Source organism: Melospiza georgiana, chromosome Z (assembly GCF_028018845.1).
Source record: "Melospiza georgiana isolate bMelGeo1 chromosome Z, bMelGeo1.pri, whole genome shotgun sequence".
Classification (NCBI taxonomy): Eukaryota; Metazoa; Chordata; class Aves; order Passeriformes; family Passerellidae; genus Melospiza; species Melospiza georgiana.
The window spans coordinates 31,252,673-31,279,277 of record NC_080465.1 but is presented as its reverse complement, the minus strand read 5'-3'; the positions used below and the strand labels follow the sequence as shown (position 1 = coordinate 31,279,277).

General features: G+C 38.9%; 1 protein-coding gene across 1 annotated transcript; it reads left to right on the top strand.

Moving 5' to 3' along the window:
• The first annotated feature begins 3,593 nt into the window (after positions 1 to 3,593).
• Positions 3,594 to 19,492, top strand: PSAT1 (phosphoserine aminotransferase 1). The gene is made up of 9 exons (XM_058044078.1): positions 3,594 to 3,691; positions 5,825 to 5,885; positions 6,671 to 6,740; positions 7,856 to 8,061; positions 9,492 to 9,664; positions 10,696 to 10,865; positions 14,481 to 14,609; positions 17,109 to 17,246; positions 17,859 to 19,492. Exons 1-9 carry the CDS (start codon positions 3,632 to 3,634, stop codon positions 17,962 to 17,964), a joined length of 1,113 nt encoding a protein of 370 aa, XP_057900061.1. The 5' UTR covers positions 3,594 to 3,631; the 3' UTR covers positions 17,965 to 19,492.
• Positions 19,493 to 26,605: the final 7,113 nt, after the last annotated feature.

Here is a 26,605-nt window from a genome sequence, read left to right as displayed (position 1 = left end):
ATTCTAATGAAAAGTAAAAATATTTTTATTTTTAATTTTTAGGAAACCATTTCCTACCCTGAGTTTTGGAATAGAAACAGTTTCATTCTCTTGCTATTAGTTAATGTTTTACATAATTGTCTGTGTTCTTGTTTGACCTAAAAGCTTGAAATCAATAGGCCAACTATTTGCTAGAGAACATGTTACTGTTTACTCATAAAGCTCAATATTTTTTCACTTTTCACTTAGTCTTCTGAAGACCTACTCTTCACAGTTCAGGACTTCGATCTCTGAAAAACAAAATAAATAGCCCCAAACCATTGTTTGAACCACCAAAGTGTAAGGTTTCACCAAAATTTGCTCATCTCACTAGTTTGCTGGACCAGACATCCCAGCTGCCTCCTGAAATGCTTGCCAGGTTGCTATGTAGTCAGCATTATTTATCTTTTAATAATGACGTCCATTTGTGGTACCAGACAGAGAACTCGTGTACGTATGCTCTCCTTGAGCAAGCTGATTCTTTTCCAGCAGTAGTTGATCAAGTTTTTGCTGTCCAGCATAACATGAAGTCACAATGAACTTAATAAAAGTTCACTGAAAACTCTGAAGACTTATTTACACTTTTAATCTGTCTTGTTTTTCCAGTTATATGTCATAATAAATACTGCTCTCTTTGCTTTTGTGTTAATTACACAAATCCAGGTTCATCTGCATGGACTGATGGCACTTGAAATTGTGGCACTTGAAATTCTCAGTCAAATGGTAGAAATCAGAAGCATTCCTGGAAATCATGGTTTTGAAAGCTTATATTGAGTGACTATGAATATTGTCCATGATTCCATGATGGAATTCATGGGTTTTGATGTAATTCAAACATGACATCATAATTGCTGCTGGCAAAATGCTAAAATAGGAGAAATCTCAATCCAATACAAACAAAACTGTAATGAGACCTGTACTGTTTCTCTTTATTCTTTCCGTCTGCAAAAGCATAATGATTCCTTGTCCACAGCAAAATTTCACATTTATACATTCTTTCCAATTTTATATACTTCCCATCAATGCACGGTACGAAGAGGGTTTTCTAAAGCTTCCCGGTGACAAGGCTTCCAGTGGAGTTGTCCTCTATCTCGTGGGAGCTGCTATTTTTGACCCTTCTGGTCAGGATAAGACTTCTGTGAACTGAAAACTCCAATACTGGTATTTCCATCAGTGCTCTGAGCTGATACCAGCAGTAGCTTGCCGTGTTTCTATTTTCATGTTCTAGCTCTTTGTGTCAGCATTTGAAGTACATTTTTAACTCCAAAGTTTTAATTTCCCTTTTGCCACACAGTTAGGATTCAAGACTGATCTGGCAGGATGTTGAAGCACTTTCTGTAGTAGTAGGCAGGCTTCCTGACCTGAATCCCCAACCTACACTATTTCTGACTGCTTCCACTACTCCTTACTACCTTGGATACCATTTTCCTAGCCAAACTGCAGTTTTAAAATTGCCTGTCTGGGCCTACACAGGTACTTCAGATTTAATACTGAAAAAAGCCTATATGAGACACCTGTATCTTTTGATCTTGCTTCTACCTACAGATACTAGTAAAAATAACTAAAATTTTAGTCACATCTATGTTGTTACGCATCTCAGTAGCAGTTTCTGTTTAATTATAACTAAGAAGTAACACAGTTGTTCTTGCTATTGTGGTGTGAGACATACTTTAAAAATACCTTGGTGTTTTAAGATAATGTATCCAGCCTGTGTCGTCTGTGAAGTTAGCTATTATCTCTTAAGAATTCTGGTGTCTGAAAGCAATTTTGATAGATTTTTCTTAAGTTGTAGCTATCATTGAAATGAAAGTTATCTTTGCTCTAATACCAATGTTTCTGTTTACAATTTTTTGAACAAAACAACTTCCTTAAGATGAAAATCTTTCAACTAAATACCAGATCAGGCTGTGGTCTATAAATTCTTTTTGTGGTTCCAGGTATCACCTGGCTTGACAGGAAAAGGAACAAATTCACATAGTCAGTATTTCTTCAGGGAAACAATTGGTAATGAAAGATTGTATTTTATATACATCTCAGAATTCACAAAATAACACACATCGATACTTGCAGTTTTCTCTACAGATGATTAATGGTGATGATTAGCTTGGTGAACACCCATGAGACTAAAATAGGGCCAGCGTTACAGGAAAGGACTGGGCAATCTGATGTGTTCAAGAGCTGTGCTTTATACAGCTACCTATGAGAATTGCGAATCTTGCCCAAGATACTTGGAAATTATGGGGCTCTGCAATGCCCATCTCTTTTCAGTCATACTTCATGGCTTGCTTTATCAAAATTGGTTTACTGCTACTACCTTTAAAATAACTTTGAAAACTGACCTGGGCAGAATATCTCTGCCTGAAACAATTGGAAAACGGAATTAATTAAAAGTCTCTTTCTCTCAGTTACAACAGTTCAGTTGTATTACCTCTGTATTTTGAAATAATCAAGATGCTGCAGATCTGTTCCATGGATACCTGAGGGAGGAATGCTTTAGTACTCAGGGATATTAACCTAGGATTTGGCAAACCTCAAGGCAAGTCCAAGCTATGCTATCCATTGTGTGAAGGTGATCAAGTTTCACAGCCCTCCTGTTTTTACTCTCTGATGAAATTCAAATAGCAAATTGCCTGCAACAGACTTTCTGGGGAAACTGCTCAACATGCGGACACTTGTTGGCTTATAGAAGCCTAGGATCCTCCTCCTCTACAAGGCAAGTAGTTCACACAAAATAATAGATCATCTCTTTCAAGATGAATCACAGAAACGGTCTGGTTGGATAAAGTGAGTGATCTCCAGCTTGACAGCTTTATCGGGGACGTACTAGAATACATTGCACAGGATTGTACCTGGGTGATTAAGTGTCTCCAGTGAGGGAGACTCCACAACTTCTCTGGGCAACGTGTTCTAGTGCATGGTCACTTGTACAATTAAGTTCTTTCTTAAGGTAAGTAGGGTGGAACTTCCGTACATCAGGTTCTGTCCGTTGCCTCTTGCCATTTCATATGAAATATGAAGGATCTCCTAAAATTCACTGTAACTGTGGGTCGCTGCTTTTTAAGTCCTCACGCATTCACCCAGACTGCTTTGGGAACAAGCATCCCAGCGCTACTACAGCAACCGCGTGGGGGAAAAGCATAGGCAGGAAGTTACAGTAGGATGTGCATTCACCGTGTGTGTGCGTGTGTGTGTTTCTCTGTGTGTGTGTGTGTCTGTGTCTTTGCGTCTGTCCGCACGCCCACCCAGCGTGGGCGGCTGCATCAGCCACGGCTCGCTGCGCTGCCCGTGGGGGGCGCGCCACTGTGGGGACCCCGCGGAGCGCCGCGGGCGCCCCCTGGCCCTCCCCGCCCGGCCCGGCCCGGCCCCGCCCTCGCACGGCCTCCCCTCCCCTCACACCGCCTCCCTTCCCCTCACGCCGCCTCCCTTCCCCTCACGCCGCCTCCCCTCCCCTCACACCGCCTCCCCTCCCCTCACACCGCCTCACCGTGGCAGTGCTGCCAATGGGCGGCCGGGACAGGGGTGGAAAGTGCCTGCCCCGGCGGCCGCGGGTTTATAGCGGAGGGGCTAGTGGCGCTGCCGCGGCAGACGGAGCAGGAGCGGCAGCGTGGCAGCGATGGAGGGTGGGCGGCAGGTCGCGAACTTCGGCGCCGGGCCGGCGAAGCTGCCGCGCTCCGTGAGTAGGGGCACGGCGGGGCTGGGTGTCCTCGTTCCCCCGGCTCCCCGCGGGGCTCCGGCTGCAAAGCGAGGGATAGGGGGATAAATGTAATTACCGGAGTTTACCCGCGCTGCGCCAAAACCTCTTGTCTTCCATTCTACAACGAGCTTCCCTGATAAACTCGGATTTTTGCAAACGAGCTCGAGTGTGGTTTCTTCGAATACTCTCTAGGGTTTTGTTTTTGGGGTTTTTTTAGTGCTGGATGAAATGGCACCAGCACCTATATCGTTATTTTGGGATGGGAAGTAGGACCTAAGCGCGCAAAGATCGCTCTGTGGAGTGTGAAATTTGTCAGTTGATAAATAGCATGGTAATTCCCTGAGACGCCTTTTTATAAGAAGTTATAATGTACACTCAACCCTCTGGAAAGTTGCATCAGCAGCCATGGATTATACAGTTACATATGGAGAGGGGTGGTTTCTGCCGAACTGTACGTACCTCACTCTCAGTTTAAGGGTTATCTGCTGTGGAATTTTTGTTGTTGTTGTTCTTCCCTTAGTATCCTTCATAGTATTCTTTGTTATTTTATGTGTTAATTATTTAAAAAAATTCTTTAGATTAACAGATTTGCTGCGGAGCAACTTTCTTGGTTTTATTTGTTTGTGTTTCTTTCCCCTCCCATCTCTTTTCTCGAGGAAATGCCCTTTCTGGATAAGGTTGCAAAAATTTTTGTTGCAAAGGAATTTGTTGTTCTGTGTCAAGTTCTAGATTCCAAAGGGGCTCTCACAGCACTGCCTCCATACCCAGCTCTCTGACAGAGATGATTAAAAACTGGATTTAAGTTTGGAGGAGTGCAGGTGGGCACAGCTGAGCTCCCTATTATTAATCTGTTTACCCTCTTGAAAATGCAGTGCTCTTGTGTGGACTGCTGTATCACCTCGATGATTTATTCCTCTTGATTGTGGGCTGATGCCCATGAAGCACGCAGACTCAGTAAAGCAAAAAAGGGAGCAATTCATAGATTATAATTTGTGTCATAGATGTCTGTTGTGAGGCATGGGCAGGTTTTCAGATTAAGAGTGTTACTGACAGAATTGGATTTTATCAAGCAGTTTAGCCAGCACTACTCTAGCAGTCTGTGTGTTCTCCCTTACTTTTTTTCCTTCCTTCTCTGGCATGGATAAGTTTGCTTGTAAAATGTGGTGGTTAAAACTTCAGAATCTTTTAGTTGACCTTTTGGTAGCCAGCTGTTACAGTTGACAGGCCATGCAGATACCGGGTCAGCAAGGTAGATTTCTTATTCCTGAAATTGCCCAGAGTGTGCAGTTTCTTGTCAGGGTGCATGCGTGCAGCATTTGTTTGGTTCTACTGGGGCTCCCTCTTCTCCTCCTTCCTTTAAGAGCAGCCAAGACTGTTCTGGCTCTCAGACAAGAATTTACCAAAATCAGAAGCTGCAAATCCAGTGGTTAGAATCTCATGCTACTTTGTTCATATTTAAAAGCTAGGGGAGAAGGCAGAAAAAAAAAAGGATGGCTGAAGCACTGCTTGGCTGGTGACCTGGTTTTTTTGGTTGTCTCAAAATTTTGCTTAATTTCTTTCTTAACTCTTAATAAGATGGAGGCTTGTCTTCAGAAAGTATGGAACTTCGTTTGGTGAAACCAGTCATTGTCATGCTGGCTCAGTTTGAGATATCCAATTCCCCAAGCTGATCTTTCTTGTTATGTTTTCTTCAATACTTTGGTTGTCCTATTTGCACAAGTCAAGTGAAAGGACGCAGGATGGAGTGGTGGGAGTGGGTGTTTAGGATGCATGCTTAGAAAGAGTATGTATGCAAACATTAGATGTAAGAGTTCCAAGAGTTTCATTCAACTGCTAGAAATCATTCACAAATCTGGAAATGTAGCATTTGAAATAATAACTTACAACATGGTCTCCACAACAAGCATATTATTTAAATTTGTTATCTTATGAAAAGCCTTAAGCTGCTAGGAGGTACAGCAAAATTGTATTGGTAAGTATACTTCTGTTACTCTCACTTGACAAGTGTCAGGTTATTGCAATATGGGGCAGCTGGCATAGGCATGATGCATCAGAGACTCCAGATAGTGGAAAATTCCCTTAATTTATTTCTGGATTTTTTTATTTTGATAGGTGTTATTAGAAGCACAGAAAGAATTGGTGGACTACAAAGGACTTGGTATAAGTGTTCTTGGTAAGACTTTAAAAAAATCTACATTTTTCATTATTTTGTTGTTTAACTGAATTGTTTAATAAGACTTCCTGGTCTTTTTGGCTCAGTTTCTAATACCTGTGTATCTGTACAGATGTGTATAGATACCATATAGGTGTATAGATACCACGTAGATGTATAGCATCCTTCCCATTAGGAAAGCAGTGCTCTCCTGCTGGCTGGTTTTTCAGCCCAGTTGCACAAAAGATTTATCATCAAGATGGTGAGCATATTATTAGTTGCTAAAAGTAGAACGTGCAGCTGTCTCTGCACAGTTCAGATTAATGTTTAAATTGTACACTTACGTGTGGAAGACAGCCTATGGATTTAGAAGGAATTACTGTGTAATTGTCCTTAATGTTTTATTAGCTTTACTGTGTGAAGAAGCCTTGCTAAAGGTAAGAGAACAAAACCTGTACTTTTCCTGTGCTTTATTATATACTTCTTACAGCATTAGCAGCAGAGAAGGTTCTTAGCATGAGGAAGAATGAAATCTTTCTAGAGACTATTTTTTTACTGACACCTATGGTTGTTCCTATTGGTAATAAGGTCATATGGGATTTGCCTGTATCTGGACAAGACTGCAGGTATGAGTCTTCTGTGGGTATTTAGTAGTTTTTATGTACTTAAAGAGAGTAGGAACTGGGAAGGACAACCTTCAGACATTTTGGGTCTGTAGTGTAAAAGGTTTAAAGCTTAACATGATTTTAAAATCAAATTCATGTATTACCGTCTTCATGTTATTTCTTCTCTCTATTCCACCAAAGAAATGAGCCATCGGTCTTCAGATTTCACAAAAATTCTAAATACAACTGAAAATCTCATGCGCGAATTGCTGTAAGTGAATTACTTTCTGCTTATTTTTATGTTATGCGTGTGCTAGTTGCATCACTAATGTCTAATATGGAGACCTGTTCTTGAAAGCACCTCTTTGGTGGTGTTTTTCATGAGTGTGTTGTAGAGTAATAACTTTGAGGAGGATATCCATCTTCTTATATGTAAATTTGATACTTATGTTTTTGAAGGTGACAATGGATTTTAATTAGGTTATGATGTGTTTTACGTGTCCAGCTGAGTTTTTTTTAAATTTTGATTTTTGTCACCTTCATAGAATTAATGAAGGACATGAACTAAAAGAAATAAGTGCAAACAATAAAAATCAGTTCTCTGGTGGTATAAGTGCGATCTGAACGTTGTCCATAAGTCCTGTTTTATTAACAAAGCTCTGTGGATCAGTGTTAGAATAATCAGGCAAGAGCCCTTTTCCTACTCGTAGCATGACACATTTTTAAAAAATTGAAATAAATATATAATGGATTAGAATTACTGTTCTCATAGTAGTTAATAATGTCGGCCATTTAACACAAATGCTTGACCCTCAGTCCAGCCAGAATCATTGACAAAGGGATTTTAATGAATAATTTGGATATCTAATTTTTGTGATTGTATGAGCAACTCTCTATTGCACTTGCTCTGCCTGTATACGTCACTGTACTGTTGCACTTTCAAATTGAAGAGTCTCAGAGCTGAGTGCTACTGTAAGCACTTTGGTCACTTCATGACAGAGAAGTCATGAAGCTTCCAATAGATAAATTAAAAGTCAGCATTAATTGTGATGGAATATCGCTCAAGTCTGTGTGTACAGCTAGTCAGGAGTGAGTTTGTTTCATGCAGTGCCAGGGCTGGAAGCTTTTTTTCAGGAATCACTAAAATTCATAGCATGTACTCTTAATATTTAAATATTTAATATTTATTAAATATTTAATATTTATTAAATAAGCTGTTTCTCTAGACCAGTGCTGAGGTAAGTTAGTGGGATTGATCTAACCTCTAGGCAAAGAGTCTTCTAAAATGGCAGCATTCTTCCTCAGTTACAGTTAAATACATAATATCAAGTTGTATGCATCCTGTGTAACCTGGGAATAACATAAATGGTTATTTCTTTTATGCAGAAATATACCGGACAACTACAAAGTTATTTTCCTTCAAGGAGGTGGATCTGCTCAGTTCAGTGCAGTCCCACTTAACCTTATTGGTTTAAAGGAGGCAAGACAGGCAGATTATGTGGTTACTGGAGGCTGGTCAGCAAAAGCAGCTAAAGAAGCAGAGAAGTATGCCAAAGTAAATATTGTTCATCCCAAACTAGGAGCCTATACAAGTAAGTTGATGGTTGCATCTGTCCGTGTGAATGCGTAGCTTTTAGAATCGCTCTAAAAATGGATCCAATGTTGCTGTTGGGCTGTTGAATGTTAACTAGAGTTGACTGCCCAGCACTTGAAAGAATGTCTGCCATGCCCCTCGTTGTTCAACACTGGGAGATTTATTTAATGGCTTAACATTTTCCACCAGAAAAAAATGGTGAAGTGGGGCTGAGCAGATGCCAGAAAATAAGTGTCAAGACAAAAGTGTCTAAGTAGGGAAATTGTCTGGGCTCACTCAGGTTTTTTTTTTAATATTTAACGGAGTTCTTAAGCTATTCACAGGGATATTGTGAGATATTTCAATTTCATGTACACTCAGTAACAAGAATGCTCTAAAATTCAGAAGCAGGTCTTTGTTGACCCAGGACATGGGAGACCTGAATTCTCTTACCCGCTTTTAAGGATTCCTAAATTATTATCTTTCCCACCAATGTGTCACTGAATATACATAATTAATTCTTGGAGCAGGAATATGAGATCTAGTTTCTATTCCTGCTACTTTTGCTCACTTTTCTTCTCTCTGGTCCAAATTACAGCACTTGAACTAAAAAGAGTGGCAAGAAGACAAAGAATATTCCCATACAAGTTAGTGTATTAACTGGCAATTAGGGCACTAACTTGGAAAGTAAGTTTATATTCTGTGAGGCACAGGAAGGAATTGAAGCTACAACTTTCCAGTCTGGGGGAGTGTAATTCATCGTTTCATAGCTGTAGATAAGAGGAGAGCCAGTAAATAATGATGGAGGCAATGGTACCATCTCCCACCCTTCCCTCCACCTCCCATCACGTCCTGGAGGAGAAAAGAAAGGGAGGGCAACAGGTTTATGCCAAACCTGTTCTGTGCTGTCAGGACATGCCTGTATATTGCCTGTTGACAGAGGAGATCTTAGCTTTGTAAATCAGTTGCAAAGCTTAAAATGGGAGAAAGGTGGGTGACCTTGTGTTTGTTGAGCTTGCACAAGACTTAAATGCTTCTGGGATTACACAGAAACAGAATTTTAGAGAACTTTGTCAGTGAGAGTTTGGATGTTTCAGTGGTTCCAGAGGCAGCAGGGAGATTCTTGGACTTGTGTCTGAATTCCTCTGAAGTGCTGTTTTAAATCCCTAGGCCAGTAGTTTGTAGTCTGCAATTGCAATGGGAGGAAAATAATTTGAAGAATAAGGGGTGAAAATCAAAAAGTTTTGCAAACTTAATGATGTCTCACCAGGGAATTTTGGGAATGCACTGGTGTATTGACTTTGCAGATACGTTATCTTCCTGGGAACAACATGATTAATAGTCTATATGGCAAAATTGTTCTTGGTTTCCACTTAAGTTTCATGTTCAGGTAAAACTGCATGCCAAGAAAGTTACTTGTGACCTCTGGGTTTCTTTTTTGGCTCTTAGGCATTCCTGACCCAAGCACTTGGAATCTTAATCCGGATGCATCTTATGTGTATTATTGTGCTAATGAAACTGTTCATGGTGTGGAGTTTGATTTTGTACCTGATGTCAAAGGAGCAGTCTTGGTTTGTGATATGTCATCAAACTTCCTGTCCAAACCTGTGGATGTTTCCAAGGTAAACAATTGGACATAGTGACTGCACAAAGCATTTTCAAGATTTAATGCATATAATGAAGCACTTTGAAATGTCTGGATTTGAATGTCTTGGCATCTCAGCTAGAGATGCTGAGCGGTGAAATTAAGGAAGTCGTGCTTTGTTAATTGAGTGTCTGATGATAGAAGTGTTGACATTTCAGGTTTGAGGTTTCAATGTCTGTTTTCCTTTTTCTCATAAAAACATACTGAACTACGTTGACATTGTTCATGTAAATAGTGGCCCAAGATTATTTATCTCCTGTGTGATCTTCACTGATGAAGAAAATACCTGCTAAAAGAAAATAACAGCTAAAATAAATGTTTTCTAAATAATATTTAGCCTGCAGATAGTGTATGGCTACAGCAGGGTACTGTTAATAAGTTTTTGAATCCTGCCTCTGTCATGAAAAATCCGTAACCTCTTTTAAGCTCCTAAAGCTTCCTCTGCCTCATGATTATGGTGTCTGTTTCACAGATAGTAACTGCCTATGTTCTGCTCCTGTACTATGTTTGTAAAGTATACTATTTGTAGAAGTGTTACTGACTAGTGAAACAGCATGTTTGACCTTTCTTACCTGTGTGTAGCAAAATGGAGTAGTTGTTAATGCATTCAACTTGGCCTTTCCTGATCTGCCTCTTTGTACAGGTGAATTTTATGATGATTGTTCTGAAACTCCAGATGGATTGAAAATAGTGTGAACTGTGTAGGAATTTGTTTTTAGTAAATTTGCTTGGAGTAGTGTGAAATTGCAACAGGCTGCCTTGAGAATTATTTGCAGCTATTAAATAAACATTTAGCAAACTGTTGTGAAATTTGTGATTATCTTCCTCAGCTGAGTAGGTGTAAGTGCACTTTCAAATCAGAACTTCTGCTAACTCTTCTTTTAACCTACAACTTGCTAATTTTCAACACATTCTCTGTTCAGCTGACTAGTGTGCCTGGGGTATTACTCAGTAATGAGATCTACAAGTGAATGCATGTACCAAGTTCTTTTCTTCTTCCTTTTAAAGTTTGGTGTGATTTTCGCTGGTGCTCAGAAGAATGTTGGCTGTGCTGGAGTTACTGTTGTAATAGTACGTGAGGACTTGCTGGGATTTGCACTGAAGGAATGCCCTGTTGTACTGGATTACAAAACACAGGCAGCAAACAGCTCATTGTATAACACTCCACCATGCTACAGGTAACTCACCCTGCTGTGTGGTATGCTTTATCAGAAAGCTGCCGCACTGCCGCCTGCCGCTCTTGTCTAGAAAAGCTTCCAAAGTTCCGTGTTTGCCCTCAAGCCACCGATACCTTGGAGTGTTTCACGTGATTCCTGTGAGAACATGGGAAATGTCCAGCTGTGCGACTAGTAGGCTTTGCGTTGCCTGCTGCGACTCAGCCACAGAAGATGTAGCCTTTTTCAAAGTTAATATTATATGTCATAGCTCCATTGTAGAAGTTTCGGGATGCAGTCCTGGTTTACACGAGCACAGCACTAGTCAGTTGCAAGGAGGTAATTTGGCACTTAGACTTGCTTCTTGATCCAAATATAGTTTGATTTAATTTCTTCTTGACATTGTTCTGAGCATTTGAACCTCCAGATCCCCACTGACTTTCTTTACTGGAAAATGGTAAATAATATTGTGATTAAAGTTTTAAATAGTATATGATATTACAAGAATATGTATTCTTTTAATATTTTAAAATATTTCTTGTTCTTTCTACATCTTTCACTACTGTTGGTTTTGAAATGAAACTGTATAAGAACTTTTTAAAAGCCATTTTAGTAGCTGCTTTGCTTTTACTCTTGTGAAGTTTTGCATAACTCTTTGACGCCATCTCAGTGTTTGGTTTGACATCCAAAGATAAAATTTATCTAGCTTTATAAACATTGCTAGCAATCAAAATCATAAAATTGGCATGTGGTTGATGATTTCATTATGCAAGAAGCAGATCAGACTATACCTTGCTTTTTTAAGTTGTAGCTATCTTGTAGCTTCTGATAACTAGTGAAATGGTGCTTTAGTACTAGCATGCTTAGCTGTTGAGCTAGTAGTATCTACGCATTCTTATCCTGAAGAGTTTTTATGCCAGCATCCTCTGAAATGAGTATTTAAAGTAAATCTTCTATCTAATTGTCATTTTTTCCCCAGAAGCTTTTAAAATTACTTTGAAAATAAAGATTCCCTTTTCAGGATATTTTCATAATGAAATTTTATACTGATAATTAGTCTCAGCTCTTATAGTTTGTTTGCATGTTCCAGAATGGCAAAGTTAGGTTGCAATGATCTCCAACACAAGTTAAATGCACTTACTGTACAGGCCCAAAGTTCTGTGATTCCCATACATAAACCCTGTAACTTAATTCCATCATTACACATGACTATCACTTCAAATTTTACTCAATTTAGGTATCCCTGAATCTGCTGATTGTCACTGCAGTGTACCATTGCCATGACATAGGAGCTGCTATCTCTCTCAACAGAGCACTAAATCTTGTGAACATTTGTTTATGCCAGATGTTACAGTGCAGAACTTGTTCCCCCAAGTTGTGTGCATACTCTACAGTATGTAGTGCTGTAATTATGCATTTCTTACTGGCAGCCTGTCTGCCCTGTTGGCTGGGTACACCAGTAAGAATTAGCTATTCAATATTTCCAGATTTTGGTCTGCTCAATGTAGCTTTGTAGCATAGGCAGGATGTATGTCTTTTCCAGTGCTTGATGAAACCTCTATTTCATGATCGATTATGTGCCTGACTGCCAAGTCACACATACTGTTTTTGGACACTGTATGCTTAAATATGCCAGGTTTTAATTCCAGCCATTCATGTTTTCCAAGTACAAAGCTATTTCCATTTGAAAAACTGAAGTTCTGCTTTATCTCAGTACTTGGACACAGTGTTGTTCCTCTGATTTGAAAAGCACAACAAATCAAATTCTGCAGCCTTATTTTAGCCGTTGCAAAGAACCTCTGAAAAAAAAGTGCTGCTTTAGTTGTTACTCAGTATCTGACACCAGCCTTAACAGATTAGTGGGTGGTAAAGGGAACTGAAAATAAAGTTGAACTAACAGTTTCTCCTTTCTCATCGCTGTCTTGCCGGATTTCGCTTCATGCTACAGACTCAGATTGGAGTACGCTCCAGAATCCAGAATGTAACAGACTGAAATGTTGGCAGGATGCACATCTGTTTGGCTTGGCCCTAGCTGCCTGTTCCAGTTTAAGGAACTGGCAAAGCTTCTTAGTTCTCTTTTTCTGTACTCTTTTCCTTGCACTTGTTAATGGTTTGCTGGCAAACAGGCAGGAAATATTAACTGAATTTGCAAAAGCTATTTCAGCAAAATGTTAAATTAAATTAAGGTGATGCTAATGGCTTTAACCTCATGGCGCTACATAGTTGACTCTTTGACCCTAATCTGTTTAGCTAAAATTAACAATGAATTTGCTATAAAAATCTCATTTGCAAGCTCTGAAATGCATTTTGTGCTTAAAGTTGTTCCAGAAACGTTATTTTGATTGATGTAAAAGAAGGATAAAGGGTTTCAGCTGTCTGGGGTTTTGTGAATGATTCTAAGGCTGGCTTCCAGGAGTTCACTTGTCCAAAAAGTTTTGCTCAAGGAAGTGAGGGCAAGATGTGAATGTGGCTCTGTATATTTGCCAAGGGCATAGTCTATGCTTCACTTAAATAATTTACACTGAAATAGTTGATAGTGTCCTGTCATAAATGTGGCAAGATTGTGCTCTCAGTGCAGTAAGGTACTTCCTATAAATGGCAGTCTGTAATCTTGGTTATTCTGCTGCTTTTTGGAACTGTTCAAGGATTTGGTACTGGCATCCCTTTAGAAATCAAAAGCAGCGAAATTTTAAACAGCCTCCTACTAGATATGTGTTAGGGAAACTTGTAAGGTAATGTTCTCTGAGCACTCCCTTGGAATCAATAATGAAGGGATTCATAAGAATGAACTTGTTGGATATAGGCCATAAAAACTTGTGAGCAGGTTTTTATGTAAATTGTGGCAGTCGTGGGAAATGTCTGAACTTGAACAAGCTGAGTTTTGTAGCAAAAGCACAAAGGCAAAAGGCATTAAGGGTTTTTTGTGTTGCACTTAGTGACCAGCATTGAAATTCTTGGTCTCAAGCCATGTGATGCCAGTAGGCTTCCAGATCTCTACTAAGAACTTGACTGGTAACAGTCAAGTGTGATACATCATAATTTGTTTCACCAAATTTCACTGTTCATGTGGGCAAAAGGTCTTTGTAGACAGAAATGGGATTAGAGTTCTTATTTTTAACATTTGTGAAAATATGGTTACATTTCTGGCATATTAATGTACATGTATTTGAGATTTACTCCTGCATTTTTGCTAGAGCAGCTGCACAGGGCAAATGCTATTAACTTTTTTGCTGAATCTGGCTGCCACTAGGCAGTTGTGTAGTGCTTCTGGGCAGGACCTGAGAGGCCGTTGTGTAGGCAATGAATTGGCAGCGCATGCAGCGTGTCTGGGGGTGTCTTTGGGAGCCCTGCTGGGCCGCAGAAAGCCTGCAGGACATGTCCTTCCATGGTGCAAAGGATTAAAATGGGTCCAACAGATATGTGTGACATTTGAATTTCAGGATATTTTATCTTGTGTACAGGAAACATTATCTGAGTTGTCATAACTTGTAAAATAGTCTAGGTTTTGATTTGTTAGTCTTAAGTGCCCTTAAATCAAACACGGCATTGTGTTACTGAAAGATTTTGTGAAGTATTAGACAAGACTTATTTTTTTCCTGTTTGAATAACTTCACTGAAAAATGTTCTTTCCTTTTGCAGTATTTATATCATGGGATTGGTACTGGAATGGATAAAGAATAATGGTGGAGCTGCAGCTATGGATAAACACAGTTTAATCAAGTCACGGATGATTTATGATATTATAGACAAATCTAATGGATTTTATTCGTAAGTTCCTATGCTTTCCCTCTTTGCTTCAATATTTGCTACATAACCAAATATTCATAAATTTTGAGAGTTTAATTGTATTTTTGAAGTCACCTTTTTTGAGGACTCCTAGAGATACCATTTGAGCGAACCATTCGCTTGGTAACTGTCCAAGGATAAGTCTCATTCCAGTAGGAAGTTATTTCAACTTATCAATGTTGATTAGTAGTGAACCCTACTAAAAACATATTCTAAACTGAACAAAACAGGAGCGTGGGAGAAGAGTATATAAAGAATAGATAGGCAGATGCTGGTTTGTATGCTTACGGAATCTCTTGGTGGCACGTAGACCAAAACAGAGAAAATTGGCTGTAAGAAATTGTAGAGACCCCTTTGCCTTGTATTTTGCCTACCACCTTCCAGGAGTCAAAGACTCTGTTTTGTCTCTGGTAAGCAGAACATTTTTATTGCTAATTATGTTAAGTTCTGAAACACTTCCTGAAGTAAAATAGAAAGATCAGACCTCAAAATGGAATACATTTTCTTTATGTACTTTATGCACCGTTGATTTTGTTCAGTTATTTTTGCTGGCTTTCCAAAGCAGATTTAACCCTCTTGACTTTTACATAGAATAGTAAGGTACTTTTGAGCTCATAGGACCTGTGCATAGTTAAAAGCTGGTACTGTAATAATTTTATTATTTGCCAAGTTCAGACTACTAATTGACCATGAAACTGCAAAATATTTTCCTTCACCTTCAGCGTAAAAGCAACAGTGTGGGGACCTAATTTACTTTCAAGTCCAAGTTAGGATAGAGCAAATTAAATTTGGATTTTAAATTAAAGCTGTCTGCAGTCATAATTGTCAGGGATAAAGTTTCATCATAATATTTAATACACTCTTCTTATTAATTTAGTTAATGAAAACAGCTTTCCCTTTAGTATCACCATGATCAGGATTGTGATCCTACTCCATGGAAATCCTGGGGGTTTTTCACAGACGTCAGTAAGCAAATGAAGCCTTGAAAAAAACATTTTGTGACAAACAGAAATCTGTATCTGGCAAGTTGGTCTGTAAGGCAATGAGTGGGAAATGCAATGCAAATGGGATGGTAAATAGTCAGTTGGGAAAGCAGAACAAGCTTCACTAACTGAGCTGTATGCAGCTTCCTAAGCAATACAGTTAAGACTGTGAATTTTTAAATTGTGTCTATAACTTAAAGGAAGGTTTAATTTGAAGCTGCCTTCCCAGCTGTAACGTGGCACTTAATCTGTGGCGTGCTTCCCTGAGTAAGCCATGTGACAAGCCATTTAGCAAATGGAACCTTTCTTCCGTGAAGTGCTCTGTGCCATTTGTAGTTTGTTTTTCAATGTCTGTGCACTGAATTACATCAGATTGCCTAGTAGCAACTGTATATTCTAAAACTAAAGCATGGCTGCAGTAATTCCGATATAGGAGTGCTCAGAAGCATAGGCCTTTTTGAACATTTTTTTCCTGGTTGAACCTGAAGTAGAAGATTTGCACCAGCAGGTGTTATGATGGATTTTTCTTTTCTTTTCATCATGGAGACATCTGGACAAAGGAACAAGAGAGGAACTAAAAAGAATGATACTCATTCTCTCTCACTATGCTATTTCCAATTAGCATCATAATAGGTATGAAATCCACCTGCAGTTTATGAACACTCATTTATATTGAATGTCTGCAAGAATCTACATCATCAGACTTAGAAAAAAATAAACCTGAAGGCTTCAGATCTCCTTTATAAGCAGAAATACTAAAAAAAATTTAAATCTTCTTTTCCTCCCCTGTTATTTCTTAGCTTCACAAAATAGTTGAAGAGAAATTACACAGATCTTGAGTTTTCCACTTCAGCTAAATTTTTAGGAAATTAAGGAGTTGTGATGCATCTCCTGTAATGCTGTGGCCATGTATGCACTGCAGGATTTGTTCTAGAGATACCTCTTCTTTGCTTCATGATTCTGAGTAATGTTAATTTAGAAGGTGCACTGAAGTCACTGAGAGAAGTTTCTAGTATCTATGAAAATTTTTTTATGCTGTGTTCTTGTATTTTCTTTAGTTCTGTTTAGCTGAGTGTAATTCTGGCAGCACTTTTGGCTAGTTGAGAAGTCAATCTTGGAAGAGTAAGAGAAGAAACTGCTTTAGGCTTAGTCAGAATTCCCTGTAATTACCTCACCTAGCCAAAGTAACTGTTTATTAATTTTTATTTATTTATTTAAAATTTAATTTTGTCTGTATACAAGCCTTGTGTCCATTTCTCTGGCACAATTCTGAGTGTGTCAGGAAGGGTTAATAAGCCTTCCACTTTACCACTTCCATTATTGTACTTGGTTAAAAAAGGAAGGTTGCTGTCTTTCACAGAAAGTAATGACAGTTTTGATTGTGAAGGATTGATTATGGTTTTAAACAGGTGTGATTATTCATTTCTCAAACTGCATATAGCTGAAATACAAATTTAGCACAAAGTGGGTTAAGCATTACGTTCTGCAACCTTTCTAGATGTCCAGTGGAGAGAAAGAGCCGAAGCAGAATGAATGTACCTTTCCGCATTGGTAGTGTCAAGGGCGATGAAGCCCTGGAAAAGAAATTCCTTGAGAAGGCTGTGGAACTTAACATGATATCTCTGAAAGGACATCGGTAAGTATTAGTCAAGTAGTCTGTGCTGTGCAGAGCAATCTGTTACTGCAGTGGTACAGCATCAGGCATTGTGCATTGACTTACCAGCCTTTCTCACACATAAGCTGCTCCTCATACTGGTTTGGCAACACTTGAGATGAGCAGTCTAGAGATTGTAATCAGAGATTGCTGGTGGCTCAGCTACTGCTTAGGTGAAGTGGGGAGCTTCAGAGAGCTTTATCATTAATTCTGCTCTCTTCTGCAAATCTGTCTCTGTGCAGATGCCAAAGATATCTTTTGAGGTCAGATTGTGTCAATGTATAAAATGTCTCAGATGGCTTGTCTGCCTGGTTGCAAGAGTTCTTTCCAATGTTCAGTAGTGTTTGTGGGATTAGTTTTTTGATGTTATTGGGCTACAGCTTTGGAGCAGTAAATAACTAATAAATACTAAGCTTCTCTAGACTGCAAGCCTGCCTTGAAGAATTAAATATTGCTTCCCATGCACATAAATGTGAATTTTATAATTTTAGAGTAGGAATAGATTTAAATGTCTATGACTGCTACTAATGTCTTTTTTTAGAATATACAAAACTTTTCTGGTTCTTTTTTTTTTCTCTCCTATTTGCAATTCAGGTCTGTGGGAGGAATCCGTGCCTCTTTATATAATGCAGTGACTGTAGAAGATGTTCAGAAGCTTGCAACATTCATGAGAAGCTTCATGCAGATGCATCAGTCATAAATGCCCATGGGTTAGAGCCATGCTGCACATCTATGAAATAAAAGCTAAAGGGTTTTAACATGTCTGTGGTACTGCACAGCTGTAGCGCACAAGTTTTATTTTCTTTTAGTTCCTGTAGCAATATTAATTAACTGAATGGAACAGAGGCCCAGTCTTGCAGTGATGTGGCAACTTTGGCTTTGCTGAGGATCCCCCAGACTGATCATGGTTGATTGCAAAATTTGAAAATGTGTGGTTAAAACATGAATAACATTTTAAGACGGTAGGGATCTGAGTCTTTCTCAATTCTAGTTACAAGTGACTTCAACAATGCCTCCTTTTTAGTAAAATTCAGGAAGCTACATTTGTCATAAGCTCTCTGTAATGCTTTACAAATACTCTCTGACTGCATAATGAAGGTAAACTGACACAGCCTCTAGGGACATCTAATTGATTTCTGGGGTATATTCCAACAGTGTAACACCAGTAGTACTTAGGAGTTAACACCAGCATGCCTAACTTGAGAATCTGGCCTTTCGACTACTGCTCCAATGCTACAAGTACTTTCATAACCATTGCAATTAGTTGTGGTTAAGGTCTGCAGGACTGGGCCTTTTTTCCTACTAACATTTATTAGTTTAAACCTAAGATTCATGAGTCTGATTAAATCAATTTCTAAGATGTTTTTTATTTCTCTATGCATTTTGTATATTAAACTCCTAGGTTGTTATTGTTACTTTTGGGCATGCATATTTGCTGCTGCAAAAAAATTTCTTTTAATTTGTTAACCTAGTGCCAGACTGGATTGCTGTATTCCACTCAATGAGCCTGTGACTTTCTGTGCACTGACTTTGAGCCCAAAGTGCAGCAGACTTCTTAACTGTTTTTCCTCTCTACTTGCTCCAGTGTTTGTTCTACCTTTTCATTCTTTCAGTTGTGTAGCCTTTTTTACGTGGAAGTTTGTCCAGCTGGAGTAAATAATAGTCTTCTCTGCCTTTTCCTGACACTGCAGCTTAATTTTGGTCCCACTTTCTCACTTGGTCCTTGTAGCTTATTGCACACTTTGATACCCTGGGCTAGAGAGGTCACTGTGGTTATACAAAGATTTTCAGAGGATCTCCTCTTGTAGAACCCTTGATTTATTCTTTTATCTCAGCTTGTGACTTTACTGCCAATGTCCATATATTGACTTTAATCTCCTACTTTAACTAGTGTAGAAGCTATCTGCTATTGTCAGAGTGTTTAGTATTGCTACAGCTGGTTTCAGACTAAACTCTTTGGCACACAATGGGGATTTCTTTTTTTTTTTTTAATTTTTGTGTAACGTCAGTACAGTGGTAACAATTTATTAATGATAGTGATGTACTATCCCTTCGTTGATGTAATCTCAGAACAAGTCAATGGAATGTGCTAGGGTTGAGTTACATTCCTATGTGAAAAATTATCATTTTAAGACTACCTGTTTGGAGATTTCTGTCAACTTAGTCTTAATCAAAGTAAGTAAATTATGTGAAAAAAATAAAATCTAATCATGTCATGATGTGAAGTACCTTTGTGTTTGAAACTTTTTGATTTTTTTCATTTTCAGGATGAAAATCAAGACTAATGTGTGTTAGAATTTTAGATTCTGGTGTACTCCTTTTCCCTAAAAAGCAAGCTTCCCTCCTGTATGTTTTATTTCTGTGCAAGAAGATTCTTTCCTATAGGAGCTATAGAAACAAAAGTATTATTATGAATGCTTAAAGAACCCTTTTTGCCCTGCCAATTACAAATATCTAATTTGGATTCCATATTAAGCTTTTTAATTTCAAAAATTTATTTTTCTGGGTTTTTTGTACTTGCTTGCAGCTGTAACTCTGGCTTATCTCTTTCTAAAAAATGGCCAACCTTTGCATTTTGTAGTAGCCTTGCATTCCTCTTAGCAAGCATGCTTTTGTGTGTGTTTACAAGAAAAGCTTGCACTGATTTGTGCAGCTGATTCATGAGTCTGACAAGGAAGTTCTTGCTACTTCTGAATTGTGCCTAGCATCTTGTCAATTTTTTTAACTCAGGAAGGCAAAAATCTTGTAGAAATAAAATACAGAGTGAAGACTGCATTAAGCAGACAATGGTAGATTGAATATCAAGGGAGGGGCATACAGGGAATACAGAAGCACGTTCTGAATAAATTATTTACTTGAGGTTTGTTTCAGACTTGTCCATACAGCAATTCTAGCCTTCCAAGCTGTTTGTCCGTATTTGGGGTTTTGAGCCCTTCTGGACAGCTAAATCCTGATTCTCCCATATCAGATTTGTAGGAGGAATTGCAGCAACCTGTTGCTGAGACTCCTGGTCTTTTTTTCTCATCAGCACTTACAAACTGGGTTAGTAATTTCAGTGTTTGGAAGCAGGGCTCTTTTGGTGTGATATGAATACTCTGAAGACATTAAAAGATGTTAAAAAATAAAGAAAATACTGGTCTCACCTGAGTTGGCCCAAATGGAGAGGGAATCATAAGACAAGTTCTTCAATGAACAATTCTTTGAATTCCTTTTCTAATGAATCATCTCTATCTCCTACCTCTTGTGTTTGATTTCACAAAAGCACGTTCTAGCATTCTCCTTTGTAGTAAAAAAGTCTCTGGCCACTGTCTTTCCCAGACCTGGCCTAAAAGGAGAAAGCTGCATGCTCCCTCTGTATCTGCAGTGTTCGGTGAGGGATGCTTTAGTCCAGGTGTCGACTGTCCTTCAGGAGGGTATAATGTCCCAGAGATTCCTGTCAGTCGTCTACAATAAGAACTTCCTATGGTAGTTAGCATCTGTAAATCAGGCAAGACTTAAATAAGAACTGGAAGTCTGGATTGCCACATCCTTGTTTAACTAGTAATTCCAGTGGAGAGGAATGATTCATACATGCAGCAGTGTGCGGCAGTCCTGCTCTTCTGTAAGCTGATGCTCTATATTTTCTTGTTTCAGTTTAAATTAATCCCATTTTTTTCTTTTCAACTCGTAACTTAATATTTTTCAATATACCCAGGGATGTTTGGATATAAAAAGCTTAAGCCTCTTCCTGACATTCAAGTAAGTGTTTGGAATGAAACAGGAATTAAAGACATCATATACTGATGTATTAGTAGTTGCAAAGGTATGCTGAAAGTGTTACTAGGTCTGGCAATATATTGGTATATGTTTAATTTTCACTGTATATTCTTGTCTGGGTAGAAAATAAAATGAGGAGGATCTTTTTTGTACTTAATAATGATATACCTAATTAAAGTGTTGTAAGTTTTTACATTAAATCAGTCCATTTAATTAGAAAGAAGATTCCCCATTCCAGTCAGCAATTGGACTCTTGATAATTTAAAACCAGGATTCATGACAATCTGTGTTAAATAACACTCTTTTAGACTAAAGAAATTAAGAAGTTATAATTACTGATGGATTACTGAATGGTTGGAGGAGAGTGATCAAAGAGATGCAAGGATAGATTTATTTTTCTGTAAGTAGCTGAAGAATAAATGTGTATTTGATGTAAGGAAACCAAAAGCTGTACATTTTCTGAAATCTGAGAAAATTTGAATTGTATCTCGTACCTTTACACTATGCATAAAATGAAAAAATTGTATATTTTGCTAAATGGATTAATTACAAAAGAGATGTAAAGAAATCATGTGAGACAGTGGAAATTTGCTAAACTATTATAAGAGAAATTGCCACGAAACTGCTTAGAATTTTTAATGTAACAGACCAATCTGGATATAATTCTATATTGTAGTTCCATGATGTAATCTGAAGAGACTTGGGAGACATATTGCTAGAATTAGGGATGGTAGTAACAAACTCTCTACTGTAAAACTTAGTAAATATTCTTCCATAGAGTAAGCAGTAGTCTTTGGAATTGAACCAATTTGGAAGTTTCACACTCTGGTGCTAAGTTTTGAAGCTTGGCAAACCAGACCTAAAGAATTATAAAAGCTGGAAAGCCTCTGAGCTGCTAGTGCCCTGCCAGTATGATAGGGTCACGCTGGCTTATGGCTTTTCTTTCTTTCCAGGACAGCCCCAATCATGCTGCTTTTGGGCACATTTTTATTGTGAAGACATACCCTTTGGCCTTAGTGTTAGAAATGTTAGTACTTGACTCAGTTGTGATTGTGCTTTGCCTGATGTCACAGTACATGTGACAGTAATGTGAGTTGTATTGTCAGCTCTAGTCTCCCAGCACTGAAATAGATTATTTTGTCAGTGGAGGTATTTTACTAAGCCACCTAAATGGTACCTCTTCTTGATTGGTACATCATGGAAGCTTGTCTTCAGTTTCCTAAACCTGTCTGGTGATATGAAGCAGTTTGGTGCAAGACAGGACATTGCTGTGGTGCTGTGAAGGGTCCTCAGTTGTGGCAAGAGAAAGGGTGATGCTGACCCCAGAGCTATGTGCTCTGTGGCTTCTGAAGGAAGCATCGGATGTTAGTGGTGGGGTACGAGCAGGGTATGTCTGGGTGCCTGCTGGTGAATAGGAGGATATATTGCAAGGTTTAGAGTTAGTTTGTGTAAATTTAAAGGAGAGGAATAGAAACAGAAGAAAAACAATGAGAATATAGTACAACTTTAAGTTATTATTTTGTCACCTATTGGTGTACCACTTTGGAGAGATGGCCCTCTGCCTTGCTTCCCTACCCTCTTCATCTGGGAGGAATACTGCTTATTTTGGGGCTCTATAACCATAAGGGCTGTAGCAAAAACCTGGCTAGATGGGGAAGCAAGGCAGAACATACTTCTTATGTCAGTTAAATGAAGGAACTACACTCTCACTTCCCCTCTACAAGCACACAATGTATCCCCAATGTATAATTTACTTGATCCGTATTGTAGCGATAGCTGCAGATGAACAAAATTCTCTGTTCAATTACTTCTTTACATCTCTGTTATGATGAGAGAAGCAGTCCCATTGTGTTCCAGATGCCCACCAGCAGTAGTTTTAATTACAGCATTACTTTGAAATCAAATTGCTTGTTTGACAGCCCTAGTCAGAATGTTTAAGTGGCAATAGAGTGTACATTTTTGTTAGTGAAAAATAATCCACTGTATTAACATCAAACCTTTAGCTTTTTCATGCAAATTTCACACATTTGTATGTGTAAAGCCAGAATATTATTTCTGTCCCTACTACATTTGACACAGAGAAGACAACCACATCTGGAATGCTGATGGTAGCTCTCTGCCAAGTTTTGATTGATTTGACATCTCAGTGCTGGTTGTTAGATGCTCTGACCTGCTCCTGAATGGAAAAAAACCCCCAAATTTTGCCCTTGTGGCCAAGAAGGCCAATGGTGTCCTGGTGTGTCCAAGGAAGAACAGTGCCAGCAGGTCAAGGGAGATCATCCTGCTCTTCTGCTCAGCCTGGTTAGACATGTTTGGAGTGCTGTGTCCACTTCTGAGCTTCTCAGCACAACAAAGACATGGAGCTTCTGAACCAAGTTCAGTGGATGGCAGCAAAGGTGACAAGGGGACTGGAGCATGCCTCTTACAAGGAAAGGCTGAGGGAGCTGGGCCTGTTCAGCCCAGAGGGGAGATGACTGAGTGGGACCTGATCAATGTCAATAAGTATCTGAAGGGAGAGTGTCAAGAGGGTGGATTCAGGCTCTGCTTGGTGATGCTGAGCAATAGGACAAGAGGCAATGAGCACAAATGGATGCACAGGACCTTTCCTTCGACTATAAAGAAGAACTTGACTGAGCCCTAGAAGAGATTGCACACAGAGGTCGTGGGGTCTCCTCCACTGGAAACGTTCAAGAATTATCTGGACACAATTCTGTGCCTTGTACTCTAGGATGACCCTGTTTGAGCGGGAAGGTTGAAACAGATGACCTACCCTGATGCCTTCCAGTCATATCCATTCAGTGATACACATGCAAGGAAATGCATTCAAAACTCAACCACAGATCCTTTAAATTTTAAAATATACCATGTCTAGATGAATATTAGATACCCTTGTTTTATGATGTTTTAGTTTGTGTTCTGATCGTGCTGATTCCCATTATTTTATATATACCCTTAAATGTGACTTATCTATCCAATATGGAAATAGTTCCACAGTTATTCCATTGATGCTGAAGAGATTTGGGGAGACCTTACTGTGGCCTTTCAGTATATAAAGGGAGCTTATAACAAATACAGAGCAAGACTTTTTATAATGATCTGTACTTAGAGGACAAGGGGATAACTGTTTTAAACTTTAAACTGAAAATGCTAGGTTTAAATAGAACATAAAGAAGAATTTTTTATAGTGAGGGTGGTGAGGCACTAGAACAGGCTGCCCAGAGAAGCTGTGGATCTCCCATCCCTGGAAGAAGTTCAAGTGTTCAGGTTTGGATGGAGCTCTGGACAACGTGTTCTAGTGGAAGGAGTCCCTACCCACAGCAGGCGTAGGACTAGGGATAGGAGTTGGAATAGACTATCTTTGAAGGCGCCTTGCAACACAAACCACTCTGTGATGAAGCAAGAATTTTACTTTGGGGAAATGCTAGTGTAAATCTCAGTTCAAGATTCATACCACAATCAGTGTGAAACCTGGCAAAATGATAGATGTTTGTGTGACAATTGATTTCGGAATGGGAAAAATGAATAATAGGGGAAGTTCACAGCATAGAATTACCAATTCAGTATTGCTCTGCAATACTGAAATAATGCTTTTAAATATTGAGCTAAAATGTTGCTGAGCATTGCTAAATCCTTACTGAAAGAAAACAAACAGCAGTGGAAAACTCTTGTGCTCAGTATATTTGCTTCCAGTTCTCGCTTTCCTAAAAACTTTGTTTAGGCAATTCACTTAATATTCTCATTCCTGACTGTAGGAAATACAGAGCTTATTATATTAAGAATGGTCAATGCAGAATGGAAAGCATTGAGGAGTTTACTTAAAGGATCAAATATCTGTGGATGAGATATGAAGCAGCACACTGTGTGTCTCTCACATGTCTGTGAAAGGAAGGATATTTTGCAAAAAAGCATTTTAAAGCAGTTTAGTTCTGGAATAAGACTGGGCCAGAAGTATATGTAATAAATAATAAAATGGTATTCACAGAGGAAGATGCTAGAAGACAGCATAAATAGTCTGGAGTGTTGATACCCATTATCCTCTGTGTTAACCCCCAGAGAATCTGAAAGGCTCCTTGTAATGTCTTTTCACACAAAGAATAACCTTGTATATCAGTCTGATCTCAGTCAGGTTAAACCAAAGAAACAGGCTAACCATTTAGAAAATTGTGAAAGAAATCTGTGAAAGGCTGGGAAGTTCTCTGTCTCAGGAGATACTCATGGTTAAGATCCACAAAAGCAGAAGGGGGTCACTGATTTACAGCATCATGCTTCCTCTTCCTCTGCTCAAGTGCTTGCAAACACTCTGTGTGCCTGTCTGTGTGAAGGACATTGGGATGGAGCACTACTCAGTATAAAGCAAATGATCAGTGCTTAGATATGAGTGAATTTGGAAAATTCAATTCCAGGCAAGGTCAAAAAAGGTCAGAAAATGCACATTTCAAGGCTTAGTGCACATTTCAAACTTAAATGTTTTGGAGCAAATCATAGTTCAGGTTGGGAAGAAATCTTCTTTTGTGGACAATTAATAGCTTAGCCCAATTCAGCTCTGTGTAGAGCAGAGGTCCAGGAACACAGAGTTCATGAGTTGCACAAGAGTGAAGAGCCAGATAAGCCATGCTTTACTTGAATCAGGGCATCACCAGAGATGGCCACAGTTCTGATGTGACTTGCAAGGCCTGAATCTCTTTTCTCAGTTTACCGGTGTGGCTCACTAATGGAAAAGATTCCAACCACCACAGGCAATTGGTGGACAATTTGCTGTACGTCCCTGAGAAACCATGAGCTCCTGGTACTGCAGCATGGAACTGTGAAAGAGCAATTTATTTCATTTAAGTATTCAAATGGCAGTTACAGAATTGGTTGTTACATGTCTGACTATGTTTGGATTATCTTTAGGCTGTTTTACAGAATATATTAATCTAGCAACCCATCTCAAAACCTGTGATATAAAGGAACTAAAATGTCCCAGACTGCTGAGTGTGGGCATTGCTTGGAGTTTGTTCTTAGAGTGATGTTTATCTTGCAAAATTTTTTTTATATCTGAAAGGGGTATTATGTTGTCTAAAATGAAGCCTCAAAAATTACAGTCCCTATATTAAATTACTGCAATACTTTTAAAAGCTCAGTTCTAGAAAGTGGTGATTATTCTCTGAAAAAAATTAATTACTGTGAAAATGTAGGATAAAAGCGAATTTTATGTCCCTCATTCCATTACTTATGCTCATTTAAATTATTTGGATTACATCTATTTTACATTGCTATTAAAGAGAACTGATACCAGATTGTAAGTTTTAGAAACAAGATGTGAAGATCTAGTGGAGAAGACAGAGACCTCACTAGCAGTGGGCCTTGATATGTCCTACTCCAGGCATATTCTGAGTCATGGCACTTCTTGAATCTCTCTCCCCATTCACACATTCAGTCAGGCAGGTTAGCTGGCTGAAGGTGGTGTGCTACTGATTACAGTTTATTGCAGGATACTTTGCAGTTCATCACAGCCATAACAAGGATCCCAAAAACCTTGCAGCTGCTCTCAACACTGCCACTGCCACTTTTGGTTATATTGAGTGGAATACATGAGGATTAAA

Excerpts from the sequence above, each read along its gene's own strand:
- PSAT1 (XM_058044078.1), top strand. The coding sequence starts at position 3,632 with ATGGAGGGTGGGCGGCAGGTCGCGAACTTCGGCGCCGGGCCGGCGAAG. Across the intron at positions 3,692-5,824 it reads CGGCGAAGCTGCCGCGCTCC|GTGTTATTAGAAGCACAGAA; the intron begins GTGAGTAGGGGC and ends TTATTTTGATAG. Across the intron at positions 14,610-17,108 it reads AAATCTAATGGATTTTATTC|ATGTCCAGTGGAGAGAAAGA; the intron begins GTAAGTTCCTAT and ends CAACCTTTCTAG.